General features: G+C 40.1%; 1 protein-coding gene and 1 non-coding gene across 2 annotated transcripts; both read left to right on the forward strand.

The window, feature by feature from the left end:
- The first annotated feature begins 12,290 nt into the window (after positions 1-12,290).
- LOC118818632 (elongation factor 2-like) lies at positions 12,291-17,805 on the forward strand. Its single transcript, XM_036585908.1, has 13 exons — positions 12,291-12,409; positions 13,444-13,658; positions 13,819-14,000; positions 14,166-14,377; positions 14,571-14,749; positions 14,879-14,984; positions 15,191-15,443; positions 15,628-15,823; positions 15,983-16,349; positions 16,458-16,811; positions 16,905-17,087; positions 17,180-17,312; positions 17,399-17,805. Exons 1-13 carry the CDS (start codon positions 12,407-12,409, stop codon positions 17,590-17,592), a joined length of 2,577 nt encoding a protein of 858 aa, XP_036441801.1. The 5' UTR covers positions 12,291-12,406; the 3' UTR covers positions 17,593-17,805.
- LOC118819588 lies at positions 15,037-15,101 on the forward strand. The gene has a single exon (XR_005008191.1). It is a non-coding gene; the product is annotated as a small nucleolar RNA SNORD37 (small nucleolar RNA).
- Positions 17,806-17,954: the final 149 nt, after the last annotated feature.

Genomic DNA, 17,954 nt, shown 5'->3' on the forward strand with positions numbered 1-17,954 from the left:
TTTCTTGCCCTGAATGGGCTGTTTGGTGTTGCTGTGTGAACACACCCCCCATACAGACCAGCACAGCTCAAGGGTCATGTAGCTCCAGTTTGTTCCAGGTAAGTTTGACTGCATGACCTTTAACACAATTTAGATCCTTCCGATCAAGTTCTTTCACACTGGCAAGGTTTATTGGAAATGAGAATGTCTCCTGACATTATGAATGGAATGGAAGCTTTTATGGAAATCTAGTTAAGATACAGATTTTTTGTTAATTAATTTTAATTTAAGATTTTTAAAATTACAATTTTTAAGTTCTTTTGTGTACATATTAGAATCGTCACGTTAATGGTGCCAACTCCTCCGTGATTGTATCCCTCTTACTCTTGCTCTCATCGCTACACACTTAAAAAAGATGGTTCTTTAAAGATTCTTTAGTAAAGCCAATTGTTCTATTTAGAACCATGAGTTATATATGCAACCCCATTTCCAAAATAGTTGGGATTCTGTGCAAAATGTAAATAAAAACAGAATGTAATGATGTGCAAATAATTTAAACCTTGTATTTAATTGAAAACAGTGAAAAAAAGTGAAAAAGACAATATATTCAATGTTGAAACTGAGAATGTTATTGTTTTTGAAAATGTATGACCATTTTGAATTTTATGCCAGCAACACATTTCAAAGAAGCTGGGACAAGGGAATGTTTACCACTGTTACCTTTGTTGTATATTTCGTTTTATAATGCAGCAAATGTTTTCAATGAGTGACAGGTCTGGACTGCAGGCAGGCAAGTTTAGCACCTGGACTCTTTTACTACGAAGCCATGCTTCTGTGATACATGCAGAATGTGGTTTTACATTGTCTTGCTGAGATAAGCAAGGCCTTCCCTGAAAAAGATGTTGTATGGATGGCAACATATGCTGTTCCAAAATCTGTATATATTGTTTAGCATTAATGGTGCCTTCACAGATCAAGTCACCCATGCCCTGTGGACTGATGCACCCCTATACCATCATGGATGCTGGCTTTTGATCTGTGCATTGAAAACAAACCAGATGGTTCCTCTCTTCTTTAGCCAATGATTTCCAAAAAGAATTTCAAATTTTAATTCTTCAGACCACAGGACACTTTTACACTTCACGTCAGTTCATCTTAAAAGAGCTCGGGCCCAGAGAAGGCAGCGGTGTTTCTGGATCCTGTTTATGTATGTTCTCTTCTTTGCATGGTAGAGTTTTAGCTTGCATTTGTGTATGCAGCAACGGATTGTGGTCACAGATAATGGTTTTTGGAACTGTTTCTGAACCCATGCAGTGATTTTCCCTACAGAATCGTGTCTGTTTTTAATCATTGACCTAATTAGTTATCAGATGTTCAATCAAGTGTTTTTTTCAGCATTACACAACATTACCGGTCTTTTCTTGCCCCTGTCCCAACTTTTTTGAAAAGTATTGCTGCCATAAAATTCAAAATGGGCATATATGTTTGAAAAAACAATAACATTTCTCAGATTCAACATTTAAAATGTTGTCTTTGTACTATTTTCATTTACATATTGGGTTTAAACGATTTGCGCATCATTACATTCTGTTTTTATTTACATTTTGCACAGCTTCCCAAACTTTTTGAAAATAGGGCTGTAAAACCATTTCATGCTCAAATGATTCTTTGCATGGTGAAATGGTTCTTCAGGTGTGTTGTACATGGTTCTAAATAGAACCTTTTTGAAAATAGTTCTATATAGCAACAAAAAGGGTTTTGCTATTGTTACAATGTCAAACTTATAACAATGGAAGAACCCTTTTTGGTAATATATAGAACCCTTTTCAAAAAGGTTCTATATAGAACCATATACAACATATCTGAAGAACCCTTTCACCCTGCAAAGAGTCATTTAAACATGAAATGGTTCTAAATAGAACCATTTCTTTTACTAAAGAGCCCTTGATGAGCCATCTTTTTAAGTGTGTACAGCTCTCAGAGATAACAGCAGCTTTCCATTTGGCTTTTGTTAGTTTGTTGCTTGTTGATTTATCCATAGCTCTATCACAGAGGAGCGGGAATCATTAACTGTATATATGATATAGAATGCTGTATAAAACTCAGAAGTCACCCCTATCATCTATTTAATTTCTAATCAAAAACAGCAATTAAGTCAGTTATTCCTTTTTCAGCATCACAAGAAAAGCAAAATTCACAGACGCCTCAAGAACTTATATATAATGTCAAAATTTCCAGTATTTAATGTGTCCACAATTTGCCTTTATTCATATATTACCTTCCGTTCTTATTGATGGTCTTGCTTTGTGTTTTTCAAAGAAATCTGCAGGGATATTTTCCACTACTCCAAAGTTCAGTCTTAGAAGTTGGTTTCCATTTCTGACAATCCAAGCAATCTGATCTTTTGAATTTCAGGTGTGGAAACTCTTATGCGAGTGACTTATTTTCTATGTAATCTCCTCAGAAATATCTCCTAACCATTTTAGATGCACACCCGTTCATACCGCTATAGCAGAATGCGCTGCTTTTTGAATGGAAATCTCTTTTTTAAGGTCAAATTTGAGCAAATAAGAGTGTTAATTGTCATCATTGCCTCTTCCTCTTTTTCAGAGCTAACCTATTTATCTTCTTTGCCTGTCTGAGATATCATAAATAGTTTGGATTTTTCCTCTGATTTGTATGCTGCTACAGTGATCATGTTGGCTGAAGCCCATCACAAATCATTAGCTTCTCTGGTATCAGCATGTTCTCTGTCAAAGCCGTTTCACCGGATTACAAAAGCACATTTCCAGACAGACACATGCTTATCAAAAGAGTGGTCTCATCATATATTAAATGAAAAATTCATGCAACTTGAAAACTGAAGAAGCATGTTCAGCTATTTGAAGTTAATGCAATTTATTAGCAGCCACTCTCCCAGCCAACTGCTGAGACTCCAGTTTTACAATACAACAAAGGGCGACTGAAGATGTGATTGTGTGACGACAGCGCTGTAATGAGAGGTATGAGTGGTAGCTTGTTCAAATTTACATGAGTCTACTCATTGCTAATTCACTGCCTCCTTTAGTCATGCTCAGTGCAATGATGGAACAGATGGAAACCTGGTTTCAGATGCCAGAAGTGAAGTTTGTTGTCCATGTGGAGGCTTTTAAAAAAGCCTCGGCTGAAACATCTTTCTTTATCCAGTAAAGAGTGCAACAGACATTGACTTAAAGTGTAAGTAAGTCCATTCGTAAGCTGCTCACACGTTTTAACAGCATAGACCTCAGAAACCTCACTAACTGAGGTTGATACAGTATTTATGGAGAGCTAGTCATCGAATGAATGATATATATTCTTCATCTGCCTTTTCCTCATGAAAAAAACATGAATAGAGTTGTCATGTAATGCAAGGTTTAATTTGACTAACACTGTATTTTTAACTCAATTGTTAGTCCTAATCTAATTCTCTTAGTGTTTTTCTAATAATGTTAGACAGACTTCTGCATTAGTCATTGGTTCACCCCACAGATCTTAAACATAAGGCCTCTGATTAAACTTTTAATCTCAGTTCATTAATTATAATTCTCATAATTCTCTTTTATTTATTGTAATTCCTCTAAGTGGTGTGACCCAGAGGAGGATAGACTCCCTTTTGAGTCAGTGTTGCCCTCAGTGATGATCATTAGGTACTTGAAACTGCATTTATGTGAAGCTACATGGGGATAACATCTGTTGTAACCAGCACTATATAAATAAATTAGACTTTAACTAATTTGGAACACTTCTTGATTTCCTCTAAAAAAGCCTGTGTCACTGTGTTGTTTTATGGGGTTTTTTTGTATTTTTTTAATCAATACAAGATGACAGCAAACCTCTATATCATTGTGAGTCATCTGATATAGCGTGACCATTTGAGGGTGGAGCTATTATCATGCCATTCACACATTAAGTTACACCTCCCTCGTCATCACAACAGACAGGTGTGACTCATTAGAGGAGGAGCATGAACTCTTTAACCCCTTAAACTGCAGGTATTGTTATTCAGTTATTACCATAAATTATCCATAACTACTTTGAAACATGAAACTAAAATGTTCTGCGTGTTATGAGATGAAGGAAAGTGTGGGCCCACATACAGGGACCTTAACCTCTTATAGGGTTCCCCCCAGAACCTTAAAAGGTATTATAAACTCTTAAAATAGATTGATAGGTATATTTTAATGGATCAGGTTCCAACTATAATGAGCCTGATGCAGTTTTTGAAGCCATAAACACACACACACACATATATATATATATATATATATATATATATATATATATATATATATATATATATATATATATATATATAGGCTTGTTACAATAGAAGAACCCTTTTGGTGCTATATAGAAACAGCAAAAGCCATCTACAGCACATTCTCCATCAACTAAAGAACCATTTCATGATGCAAAGTTCATGTTCTATATAGAACCATTTTCTTTTATAAAGAACCCTTGATGAACAATCTTTTTTGAGTATGTAAAATGTTTGGTTCTCGGAGAAACCTAAAATTAGAATAGGAAATTTACTTTACATGCAGGTTGATTACATTTTAAAAAGTTTCACACATCTCATCTACACCAATAGGTCTTTGAAGAACCAGCCATTGGAAGGTTCTTTAGGGAACCCAAATTTGTTCTTTTTTCAAAGACCTCAAATCCATTTTGGCATGTTTATTTTTAAGAGGGTTCTGGTTTAAAGGTCTAAAACTGGGCTCTTTAGGCCTGGAAGACACAGAGGAACCTGGCTAGGGAACAGAGACTTTGGGGGCTGTGCTTAAGGGTGCTATCCTCAGTAAGAACTGTCATTAAGGTTGCATTTACATTTATGATCCTTATGTCTGAATAAAGTACTCACTTGAGCTTGGTTTCCGGATATGTTTTTCTGAGCACCTGCTTGGTTTCCTTCTTGAAGTCACACAGCCTGTCCTTCACACCACAGTAGCCTTCCTCATTCCCAGAGTTTGTAGCTATGAAAGGTGACCTGAGGAAAATTTCAGAACAAACCAGCGTTTATCCTCTTGTTTTATTCATCAAAGTTGCTACTTATAGCCTACATGCTTTGTTTTCATGAAAAGTCTTTGAAGACGTCACTCCTTGGAACAAATCGATTGCAAACCAAAGAAGTATCTTTGATTGCACTAAAACTGCTTCAAAAAGTACTGAAAGCTCACTTTACAACTACTCTATATAGTGTTCTAAATGCATGTTTGCATCTGGCATTATAGACCATGTAGAGAAAGACCACTCATGGGAAAACAATATATTAAAATATTTTGGAATGTATTGATGACATATAATTTCATTAGCATAGGAATAGATCTTTATAGCTACATATCAGTCAAAATACTTCATACTAAGATCAGCAGAGCCTTCAGATCTCAAAAGAAATGTCACTGATGTCTCAGAGAAGGGCTATAGAGCAAATTCAAGCTTTAAGACTGTCACATCGTGCAACATTTCTTTTATGTGCAAGGGGAGAAAACTCCAGATCAATGGCCATATACGGAGAGCATGCCGTCACACCAAATTCAGCTCACAGGCTGACCGAGAAATGGTCAAAGGATTGTCCAAGAAGTCCAGGTTAGCATCAAAGGATCTGCAGGCATCTCTCACCACAGTGATTCAACTGTCAAAAGGACCTTGCATGAATTTGGTGTACTGCAGCAAGCCTCTGAAGAACATAAATGCACAGCTGAGGGTCAGCGGAAGTTCATAATGAAACCTCTGGTAGAACGTTTTCTGGACAGAAAGTCAAAGGTAGAGTAATTTTCCCATGTTAGACGTCATGTTTGGCGTGAACGAAAACATGATGCTGCCTTTGAACGCACCGTAAAATGTACGTGTACTCCATGTAGTAACATGCAGTTTAAGTGATTTTATTTGTGTTAGAAGAAAAGTATGAAAGTATGAAACTATATGAATATATCATACAATTTAATAAGAAACATGTTTTTCAGAATAACAAAACATGACAAAAGGAAACATGAACAACTGAATGGATAAAAACAGAAAATTATTCTTAACAGGTTAACATGTTTGCACTAACACACATAACCTCACACACATAAAGGCAAAAGCTTAAAGAAAATCAGCAGGCAAAAAAAACTTCAAAAGCAGAGAGAGAGAGACAGAGAGAGAGAGAGAAAGAGAGAGAGAGAGAGAGAAAGTAACTATCATAATGAGAGAGAGAAAACTATTATAATGCAGACTACAAACACAGCTGAACATTATGTCATTGGTTAGGTTCAGTCAACAATGACAGCAGGCCAGATTCATAAAACTTGCCAGTAACAGCGCACCGTCACACAAAATGTGCTTCAAATTAAATAAGAGCTATTCATAAAGTCACTGTGGTGGTGATGCACCGGTTCCACTGGTGTCTTGGGCAAGAGCCAATCAGAATAGACAATCAGAATAGACATGTAAATGAGCTCATACATATTAATGATCCAGCCAGGTGAAGCACTGAATGGCTGCCAAAAGAAATAAAACCAGAGAAACAAAGAAAACCGAAATTCACAGAAACTGAGCTACAAATTTTGGGACCAAACATGTTTGGAAACAGTGTAGAAAATTCTCTTAACCACATGACGAATCTGGCCCTTCGTCCCTTGGGTGCATCCTAATGATGTCTCTCTCTGTGTGAAATGTGACTATGTTGAGCTGCTAGTGAGCAATGAGAGGTGAAAGCGGGAGAAGTGAAAACCCTCTGCTGTCAAAACTATTCATACTTTTTCACAAAGATGGTCATGGCAAGATAAACAGCACAACTGCAGCCTTTCATCATATTAAATAATCATGTAAGACTTCCACAATAAAAAAAATTCTAAATGTTGATGTAACGTGTTGGAAGCCGAAGGAGACGAGAAGGCAGGATGAAAGTGCGAGCTAGCAGTTTTATTGTTGTTCCTGGAGAAAGTAGCAAAGAAAGAACCAGAGACAAATAAAAAGCAAAACAAGAAAAGCACTAAAGAAATGAATAGACCACCAAAAGCAACGAACAGAGAACAAAATACATAGAATAACTGCTCAAACTAAGAATCAGCAAAACTACAAACAACACCAAGCAAGGAAGCGACCAAACCAAGGGGAATAAATTAGCGAGAAACACATGAGAAATACCTGGGGTTGACGAGAGGGCATGGCTACAGACAACAGACAGGTGGGACAGATGACCAGGGGGCAGGAGAAGGAAACACAGACCAGAACAACAACAAAAGCACATGGCCTACAAAAGCACATGGAATAGGAAACACAAGGAAATGAAAACAAAGGCAGAAGCAAAGACAAAAACAGAGAAAGACGATGGCAGGGAAAGACAAGCTGTTGCAGCAGACTTGATGCCTCACTTACAAGACATTTTTTTTAATCTAGTTTACTTCCAGTTTTGAAAATCATGTGCATTTCCATCAACATGTATTCTATCAACATGACTGAAAGAAAAAAAGCATTGTCGACCCTGGGTGCTTCAAAACAGACACAAATTACACTTTAAGGCTACTGTGAAAGGGGTTCAAATGAGGTGAAAGCAAAATAACAGGCCAGATGAATGACAACATCTCACAGACACTTCAAAACAAACCTCTGGCACTTTCCTCTTTTTTACAGTGAACAATAGAACCCAGGCAGTTGGAGCTTTATGGTGTGTTTTTCAGCTTCGGTGTCTAGGCAACTTGCTATCACCGGATAGCACAACAGACCTAATAAAACATGAACAGAATGTGAGGCTAGGAAGTTGAAACTGAGTTAAAGACGGATCTCACAACAGGACAGTGACCTAAGACACATGCAATAGAATGAACTGAACACACAAAGCGAAGAGTCAATCACAGATGCAAATCCAGTTACAATGCAGGGGAAATAAAAGCAGCTTAAACGTAACAAAGGCGATAATCCGTCGAGTTATTCTTTATAATGAAGTGAACAGCACGTCTTCCCAACTATTGCATAGTAACAAAATATACCTTTTGTTATTGCATGAAATGTTATTTCTTTTTTTATTGCACAAAAGTTATGTCTGTGGAAGATACACTGTATGACCTTCACACTTGCTTGAGAGTGCAAGACATCCCATTCTAAAAACATGGGAATTAATGTGAAGTTGGAAGCCCTTTTAGGCTACAATAGCCTCCACTCTCCTGGGAAGGCTTTCTACAAAGTTTTCGAGTGTGTCTGTGGGAATTTGTGCCTGTTCAATCAAAACAGCATTTGTGAGGTCAGGCACTGATGTCAGACAGCTCACAAATGACGTTCCAATTCATCCCAAAGGTGTTCAGTGGGGTTGAGGTCAAGGCTCAGTGCAGGCCACTGGAGTTCCTATAAACCAAACTCATCAAACCAAGTCTTTATGTAGCTCACTTTGTGTACAGGGGCACAGTCATGCTGGACCAGAAAAGGGCCTTCCTAAAACTGTTGCCACAAAGTTGAAAGCATACAGTTGTCAAAAATATCTTTGTATGCTGTAGCATTAACATTAGCCTTAAGTAGAACTTCACCTAGCCTGATCCCTGAAAAATAGCCACAGGCCATTATCCCTTCTCCAACAAACTTTACTGTTGGCACTATGCATTCTGATAGGTAGGGTTCTGACGTAAAATGGCGCTATGCTTTAAACCACTTCAGTCGGCGCTTGGCATTGCGCATAGTGACATAGTGATGTATTTTGGAACCCAGTGACCTTCATAGCTGAGATGTTTTGCTCCTAGAAGCTTTCGTTTCACAATAGTAACACTTACAGTTGGCCAGGGCAGATCAAGCAGGGCAGAAATTTCACAAATTGAGTTGTGGCAAAGGTGGTAGCCTATGACAGTGCCGCATTTAAAGTCACTGAGCTTGTCAGAACAACCCATTCTACTGGCGATTTTTGTGTATAGAGATTGCCTGACTATATGTTTGATTTTTTTAAAATAAAACTCACACTATAGGTCACTTAAAGCAGCTGAATTCTCTAACTAAAAGGGGTATCTGGAAACTTTTGGACGTATAGTATCCAAAAATATCCAGCCTATAGCTAGGACTCATAGTGCTAACCAAAGTGCATTCTTTTGACATAAAATGCGCTGGAGTAGAGAGTCAAAAGAACAAAAATGGTCTCACCGTCCATCCCGCACAGCACTCTATATAGTGTGTCGTACTATTGTCATCAGTTGACACGTTTGTTAAACTGTTGAAATTGCTGTTAAAATTGCTCTCCATTAACTGTTCAGTCTCGTCTTTGTCCCTCTCTGCGTAGCACAGAGCCATTCTGCTTCACAATGATGATTGATTTCTCATTCTCTTTTACCTTCTCTGACTTTGATCTGTCCACTGGGATATCTGTTCAGGTTTAATGGCAAGTGCTCTGCAGTAGCACAAGTTTGTAGCTTTGCAGAATGTTTTAAAATTACTTAGAGAGAATAAACTGCCCCAGAATTCATTTAGCATTCACTTCCAGCATGTCTGAAGCATGATATTGCTACGGCTCTATGACCTACATTGTGAACTTAAAGGAGAGTCCCACTGATTTTTCAGAATTTTGGAATGATTAAATGGTTAAGAGGTAAACAAAGTCATTCAGAGTGGTTTGATGTGAAATACTCTGTTCTAGAGAAACTTGCAGAGTCTGAATTGTTCACAGTGGTGGTGATAGGAAGCAGACATGTGAAGAGTTTAATGCCTCTAAAAGCTCCCACCCAGAAAGTTATTACATGAAATGGTTATGAATACACAGTCTGATGCCAGAGACATTGTTTTATGTTAGATTTGAGGTGAGGTTTTTGATCTGAAATGTTTTTTTACATCTATTCATGGCAGAGAGGTACATGCAGGGCATTGAAAGGCAAATCATCCCCAAAATCATGTTACAATGTTACATGTAAAATCTCAAGCACATGTAAGTTCACTGGTGGTTTTGGATAATAAATAAAATAGTGCTATTTGCACTGAAGACATGGTGACCCCCGGTTCCTATCACCACCACTGTAAACAAAACTGAGTCGGTAAGTTTATCTACAATGAACCATTTCACTTCAAACCACTCTGACTGACTTTGGTTACAACTCAAAGACTTGACTGTGCAGAAATTTGGAAAAATCTGTAAAATTCCCTCTGAATTTAAAAAGCAAAGAACTGAAATACTGAGCAACACAAATCATTAAACCGTGTTTCATGTTTTCTTATAGTCCCCACATGTGAGTAAAAACCTGAGGGGCTACAGAATCCATTGAAGGCTGATTTTTCTATTGTGTGGTTTTTACTCTTTGTGGGTTGATCTTTTTTTAGACTTGAAAAGAAAAACCTATTAAAATCATTGTGTTTTATTACCTTTCGATGGCCCTTTATTTAACCCTGATGAGCATTTTATGATAAACTAGATCATAATAATAGCTAAATTTTATTTACATAAGATGAGAATATGACCTTTGTCTGCACAGATTGACACAATTACACATCTACATTAGTGAATTTGTGCCTGAAGCAAAACAGGACATTTTGTAAATCTATTGCTGTGTTAAAGCTTTCCTTGTTTTGTTTTGTTTTGTTTTGTTTTGTTTTTTTGTTTGTTAATGTTAAGCTTTTATGTATCTTACTGTTATTCTGTTTTTGTATGAATAGTTACTTGCCATAAAAAAACCTGATCCATAGCAAATTAAATGTAAAAAAGAACAGTTTAACATAGATTCCAGGGTCTGTCCAGAAATCTGGTAATAATACCAATAGTACGTTATAATGAGATCTGTAGTCAGTCATTAAATTCAGGATTAACGCAAGCTGGTATGCAAAACCTGGTTTATGTAGTTTCTACACAGCACTTTCAATCCTGACTTGCACAGGCAGCAGCTGCTATTGGAGGTGCCCGTGTGTTACCAGAGAAATAGCGCCACCTGCTGAGAGTATCTAGTCAAGTATCAAGGTTTTCTACAATAATTCTACAGCACATTATTGCACAAGAGCAGTGACAGCACTGATTTTCACATCTATTAGCTCACCCAAACCAGAACCACACGTCATGTTTCCGTACTTCGGTACGGCTGTAATGAATGGCGCCCGAGTAATCCATGTTAGCCATTGGCAGGTTGCAGACTTAGAACTGTTGCGGGTTTAGCGCGTCACCCACCAGTCAAAATATCGCTGCTTGGATTTTTCAGGACTTTCTTTCTTTGCCGAAACAAAGTGGAACTTTGGCCGCGTTCCAATATGCGTTCTTATGTTCTCGCGAGACAGTTAGCCAGTGAGCAAGATTCTCCACGCTGACTAAGCGGTCTAGTTAGCGTTCTCGAATTCTAGGCCCTGTCTAAGTGCTCCAGTTAGAACACAAATTCGCTTATTGGAACGCAACCAAACGGCCCATTTTACAGAGGCGGACCAGCTATTCACATTTAAATTGTGATCGTTTTGTTCGTTTTTACTTCTATACCTTTCTGCTTACGCTTGGATGTTTGTAATCAATGAAATCTAATTTTTACCCATGTAGAACTCTGATATACGGTAATATACTGGTTTCAAGTACATGACAAACGTTATCATATATGGATTTACCTTATATCCTGCTTAGATCAGTTACACACGGACATGCATGTGACATAAATGCCAACTTATTTGAAACTAGACATTTTCAAATATGGAACATATATTTCAGATATATATCAAAATATATTAACATATGTTTAACACATAGTTACCAATATATGTTATAACATATGCATATATGAAGGGCATGTATTACTCATATATGCTAGCTTCATCTTATGTAATATAAGGTTTTTATGCATCTGAATTTAATTTAATTCTGTTTTTTTTTATTGTTGACAGCACCTGGACTTCTGTGCTGTTGCTCACACCTCACACTTTAGAGTTATAGGATTTTATATCAGATTTAAATGACCCTAAAAAGAGCAATAGGGGGTAGTAAAGAAACAATAATAATAAAAGCCGAAGTCTAACATTTGATGCTAGAAGCTAACTAGTCCTCCAAGGGTTTCAGCAGAATGTTAAAAGGTGCTCGAGTTGGTGGTTTTTATTTATTGATTATTATTTTATTGATTATTATTATTATTGATTATTATTATTATTATTATTATTATTATTATTATTTATTTATTTATTTTATTTTAATTTCTACTACCGTCATTATTTCAAAGCTGTAGCGACACTTTTAGTGGAGCGTGCTTATCGGCTCCTCTCCGTCTAATTGTCGGCCAATATCCTATACACTAGCCAAACGCCCTAGTTTGATCCCTAGTTAGTGTGCATAGTGGAACGAGCCTGACGTCGTCACGCAAGGCTACGTCGAACGCGCACTCGCTATATATTCCTACGCGTTGACGTCAGCGGTCTCTTCCCTGCCTATGCCCCGGTGAGGTGGGCAGTGTAACTTCTGTGTCTGTTTCTCCATACAGCGAATCCAAAAACATCCGTCAAAATGGTGAGTTTGTTGCCCACTTTCTAACTCCTATGCTTTAGTAAGTCTTCACATCGTAGCACTGTGTGTTAATTTAGGCGTCCAACTGAAGTTAAAGGTGCTATTTTTCTGTTGTTGAGACTGGGAGCCAACATCATCAGCCCAAAATGGCAGCCCTATTGTGTTTCTGTATTACGGCCCTTTCCGAGCCGCACAGAAGCCGTAGTTCAACGTCTCGTGTTTGTGTTAGACGTTAAGTTTTGTTAAATTAGGTTACCGTTGCTTGTTGGTCCGTTTTGTGTGATGTTAAATGTGTGGCGTAGTTTACCGGTCTTTAGCTCGTATTCAGGCGTTGGCCTCTACTTCGCTAACTAGCTATGTTGCTAACATCGCTCGAAGAAATTGAGGGGAAAAATGGTTTTTAAACGGTTGTATCGTGCCGGATTAGTCTGGTTGTGTAGAAGCAGACATTGGCAAATACTATAAGAACAGCTTGGAGGTTAGAAATGAGTAAGAATGACCCATATTTTGTTAAAATTCTAGCCGGCCCTGAAGTCCACCGCTATCTTTGGTACACGTGGCCTGTTGCCGGCTTGATGTGGCGCAGGTCAGAAGCTGCTGTTTGGCTGCGTTGCTTTTAGCTGTTACGAGGCATCGAAAATCTTAATTCCTGAAACTGCGTAGTCATTATTACGCAGTTTGATATGGCATTTGTCTTCGCTACTTTGCGGCAGGTTTTGAGTGAAGAATCTCTACCTGTTTTTACTCCGCTACTCAGAGTGGAGGTCCTGCCTTCATCGCCATTTGACGTCTGTGTTCAATCGAATCGAAGTCATCGGGGCGCGGTTACGGTGATGTCAGCAAAATATTGCGGGCCCCACTCACGTTTTGTCTTTTTTACAATGCCTGGCAAGACGAGTGTACTGGGATCGAATAGGTTAATTGTTTGTCTTTTTCATAGCTGCAGTTGTGTCAGCTGGGGAAATCTGCAGCTAAGTCCTAGCTTTGTTTTACTTTTTTTATTCCAGTTCTGACGTGTCATCTTTCTCTTCCCTCAGGTGAACTTCACCGTAGACCAGATCCGGGCCATCATGGACAAAAAGTCCAACATCCGTAACATGTCTGTGATTGCACACGTGGACCACGGTAAATCCACTTTGACTGACTCGCTGGTGTCCAAGGCTGGTATCATTGCTTCAGCCCGTGCCGGAGAAACGCGTTTCACCGACACAAGAAAGGATGAGCAGGAGCGTTGCATCACCATCAAGTCCACGTGAGTGTTTCTGCCAATCTAAACAAGCTCCCACTCAGCACAAGCTTTTTTTTTTATCATAGATTGCCTGTTGTGCTGTTGAACTTGGTGCCCGGTTTGTTGTTGCTACATCAAGTTGAAGGATTATTAATCTCATCTTTTTTTTTTTTTTTTTTTACAGTGCCATCTCCTTGTTCTACGAGCTAACTGACAACGACTTGGCCTTCATCAAGCAGTGCAAGGATGGTTCTGGCTTTCTGATCAATCTGATCGACTCCCCTGGGCACGTCGATTTCTCCTCAGAGGTGACTGCTGCCCTGCGTGTCACTGATGGAGCCCTGGTGGTGGTCGACTGCGTGTCTGGTAAGTACAAGACCTTATGCATGTTGAAAGCACAATTGTGAAACTGTTGTCTTTTCCTTCCGTGTTAGGAAGTTGCTGCTGGGCACAGCTGCTCATTCAGCTGGACAGTGTTGTATTTAGGGGGCGTAGCTCTTTTTTAATCTTGCCTGTTTCCTCTCATTCCAGGTGTGTGTGTGCAGACTGAGACTGTGCTGAGACAGGCCATTGGTGAGAGGATCAAGCCTGTGCTGATGATGAACAAGATGGACCGTGCCCTGCTGGAGCTGCAGCTGGAACCTGAGGAGCTGTATCAGACCTTCCAGCGCATTGTGGAGAACGTCAACGTAATCATTTCCACCTACGGCGAAGATGAGAATGGACCAATGGGCAACATTATGGTAAGAATATTTTGTAGTACATCTTTTGTGATCACACTTGTGATTAGTTACTTGAAGCTTGACAACTGAGGCTTCAGTCATTAATGAGTTTATTGAAATTTAAGTCTAATTTTGGTCCAAGGAAGAATGCAAATTATGCCATTTTGGTAAGCTTTCAGTGTTCTGAATCTGATTTCTAAACCTTCTGCCTTAGATTGATCCAGTTGTTGGCACTGTCGGGTTTGGGTCTGGACTGCACGGCTGGGCCTTCACCCTCAAACAGTTTGCTGAGATGTATGTGATGAAATTTGCTGCTAAGGGTGATGCCCAACTGGGACCTGCAGAGCGCTGTAAGAAAGTGGAGGACATGATGAAGAAACTGTGGGGTGACAGGTGAGTTCTCTGACTTTGTGGCTGTTTTAGACCTGAAAATGGGCTTTGATGCTCTTCAGGGATTCCACAGGGTGGTTTGCTTTTTTACAGTGCAGTTCAGTAATTGACTTTTTGAATTTTTGTCTGCAGGTACTTTGACCCTGCCACTGGCAAGTTCAGCAAGTCTGCTATTGGACCTGATGGCAAGAAGCTCCCCAGAACCTTTGCTCAACTCATTCTGGACCCCATCTTCAAAGTGAGTGAAGATTATGTACCGGGTTTGTGTAATTAGGTATTTATGTAGGCCATCAAGTGATGACTTGAATTCTTCACTTTGACCTGATTGTTAGTGATGAAAGATTTCAGTCTGATTCAGCGTGGCAAAGAAAAGGATAAGTGCTGGCTTTTATAAAGGGTACATTTGTTAGTTACAAGGTTGTTCATGGTGTTCTTTTGTCACAGGTTTTTGATGCCATCATGAACTTCAAGAAGGAGGAAACTGCCAAGCTGATTGAGAAGTTGGACATCAAGTTGGACCAGGAGGACAAGGATAAGGAGGGCAAGCCCCTGCTGAAGGCTGTGATGCGTCGCTGGCTGCCAGCTGGAGAGGCCCTGCTTCAGATGATTACCATCCACCTTCCCTCCCCTGTCACTGCTCAGAAGTACCGTTGTGAGCTGCTGTATGAAGGACCTGGAGATGATGAGGCTGCCATGGGTATGTTGGGCTGGTGTTGGTGTTTAAAGTTGGACATTTTTAGAGTAAGAAAAATGCAAGTGTTTGCATTTTTCCATTTCCATTATTATTTTGACAGGCCTTTTGTATAAAGATTTTATTTTATTTAGTTATGTGGATAATTTTGCCAAAGTAACAGATTTTGTCAACCGTTACTGAATCCTAGGTATCAAGAACTGTGACCCTAAAGCTCCACTTATGATGTACATCTCAAAAATGGTGCCAACTTCCGACAAGGGTCGTTTCTATGCCTTTGGGCGTGTCTTCTCTGGCTGTGTGTCCACTGGCCAGAAGGTACGCATTATGGGACCAAACTACACCCCTGGAAAGAAGGAAGATCTTTATCTGAAACCCATCCAGAGGTTAGTTCATGGACTTGTCAAACCGGTAGTTAATTTTAATAGATCTGGCTAATCCTTAAAGTGACGTGGCACTTGACAAAGGCTATTCAAGCTGAAAGTTTCACGCAAAGGGAGAGCAATTTCATAGGAAGTCTTTAACCTTTTTCCCCCCCAATTTAGGACCATTTTGATGATGGGCCGCTATGTTGAGCCCATTGAGGACGTGCCCTGTGGTAACATCGTGGGTCTGGTAGGTGTGGACCAGTTTTTGGTGAAGACAGGGACCATCACCACCTTTGAGCATGCTCACAACATGCGTGTGATGAAATTCAGCGTTAGCCCTGTGGTGAGAGTGGCCGTGGAGGCTAAGAACCCTGCTGACCTGCCCAAACTGGTGGAGGGCCTGAAACGTCTAGCCAAGTCTGATCCCATGGTGCAGTGTATTATTGAGGAGTCTGGAGAGCACATCATTGCTGGTGCTGGTGAGCTGCATCTTGAGATCTGCTTGAAGGATCTTGAGGAGGACCATGCCTGCATTCCATTGAAGGTACTACCAAATTAGGTATTTATTACCAGTGGGCATGATGTGCAACCTGAAATTAATGACTGATGTAATTTGCCTTTTTTCTTTTTTTTTTTCCCCACCCCCTCACAGAAATCCGACCCAGTTGTGTCTTACAGAGAGACCGTGTCCGAGGAGTCCAAACAAATGTGCCTGTCTAAGTCCCCCAACAAGCATAACCGTCTTTTCATGAAGGCTCGTCCCCTGGCCGAAGGTCTGCCCGAGGACATCGATAAGGGTGAGGTCACATCCAGGCAGGAGTTGAAAGCCCGTGCCCGTTATCTGGCTGAGAAGTATGAGTGGGAGGTGACTGAGGCCCGTAAGATCTGGTGCTTTGGTCCTGACGGAACCGGCCCCAACCTCCTGGTGGATGTGACCAAGGGAGTCCAGTACCTTAATGAGATCAAGGACAGCGTTGTGGCTGGCTTCCAGTGGGCCACCAAGGAGGTGGGCTTTTTAATGCTTCCAGGACTTTCCTTATTTTATTTATTTATTTTTTTTGTATAGCTGTTTATCTAAGACAAATGTTTTGACCTCTAGGGTGTGCTCTGTGAGGAGAACATGCGTGGCTGTCGCTTTGACGTTCATGATGTGACTCTTCACGCTGATGCCATCCACCGTGGTGGTGGCCAGATCATTCCTACAGCCCGCAGAGTGCTTTACGCCTGCCAGCTCACGGCTGAGCCAAGGCTCCTTGAGCCCGTCTACCTGGTGGAGATCCAGGCAAGTAGTTCCAAAAGTTATCATTCAGAAAATGTCCATTGCTTGCTTTAAGCTGTAGGCCAGGGGTTGATGGTGCTTTTTTCTGTCCACAGTGCCCTGAGGCTGTTGTTGGTGGCATCTATGGTGTACTGAACAGAAAGAGAGGTCTGGTATTTGAGGAGTCCCAGGTTGCAGGAACACCCATGTTTGTGGTCAAGGCCTACCTGCCTGTCAATGAGTCTTTTGGTAAGTGGGCCAAACCCCACCCCCAGTTTGTTAGCAGTATCAAGTTGTGCTGAATGCTGAGCTAAAATGTTCTCTCTTCTGCCCAGGTTTCACTGCTGACCTCCGTTCCAACACCTCTGGTCAGGCCTTCCCACAGTGTGTGTTCGACCACTGGCAGGTCCTGCCCGGAGACCCCATGGAGCCTAACACCAAGCCTGCTCAGATAGTGGCAGACACACGCAAGCGCAAGGGTCTCAAGGAAGGAATTCCAGCTCTGGATAACTACTTGGACAAATTGTAAAGCTCCTGTCCCATTCCTCTCCTCCCCCACTACCCTCCCCTCCCAATCGAGGGACTGGACTGTACAGAACATCACGAGCACTAACGCTTGCCAAAAGTAAAGACAAGATCGATCAATAATAAATTTAAACATTAATAAAGGAAATAAAAATTGTGTTGAGTGGACATTAATTGCTTTGTAGCATGTTTTGTAAAATAAAACCTGTGGTGCTTATGTCTGTTGCACTTGGGTTGCCTGCAATATTTCACTAATTTAATGCCATTGCAGTGCAGTAACTACTATCCATGTGTTACATGCATTGGATGGTTTGCTGTTGGCTTGATATTGGTTTTTGTGGGGTATTGCTCCCACCCCTTGTTACT

This window comes from Colossoma macropomum, unplaced genomic scaffold, assembly GCF_904425465.1.
Source record: "Colossoma macropomum unplaced genomic scaffold, Colossoma_macropomum, whole genome shotgun sequence".
Taxonomy (NCBI): domain Eukaryota; kingdom Metazoa; phylum Chordata; class Actinopteri; order Characiformes; family Serrasalmidae; genus Colossoma; species Colossoma macropomum.

What these genes read in the sequence shown, in the direction of transcription:
- LOC118818632 (XM_036585908.1), top strand. An exon ending in AAGAAACTGTGGGGTGACAG is followed by an intron (nt 14,750 to 14,878) that starts GTGAGTTCTCTG and finishes TTTTGTCTGCAG; the next exon opens with GTACTTTGACCCTGCCACTG. An exon ending in AGATGATGAGGCTGCCATGG is followed by an intron (nt 15,444 to 15,627) that starts GTATGTTGGGCT and finishes ACTGAATCCTAG; the next exon opens with GTATCAAGAACTGTGACCCT.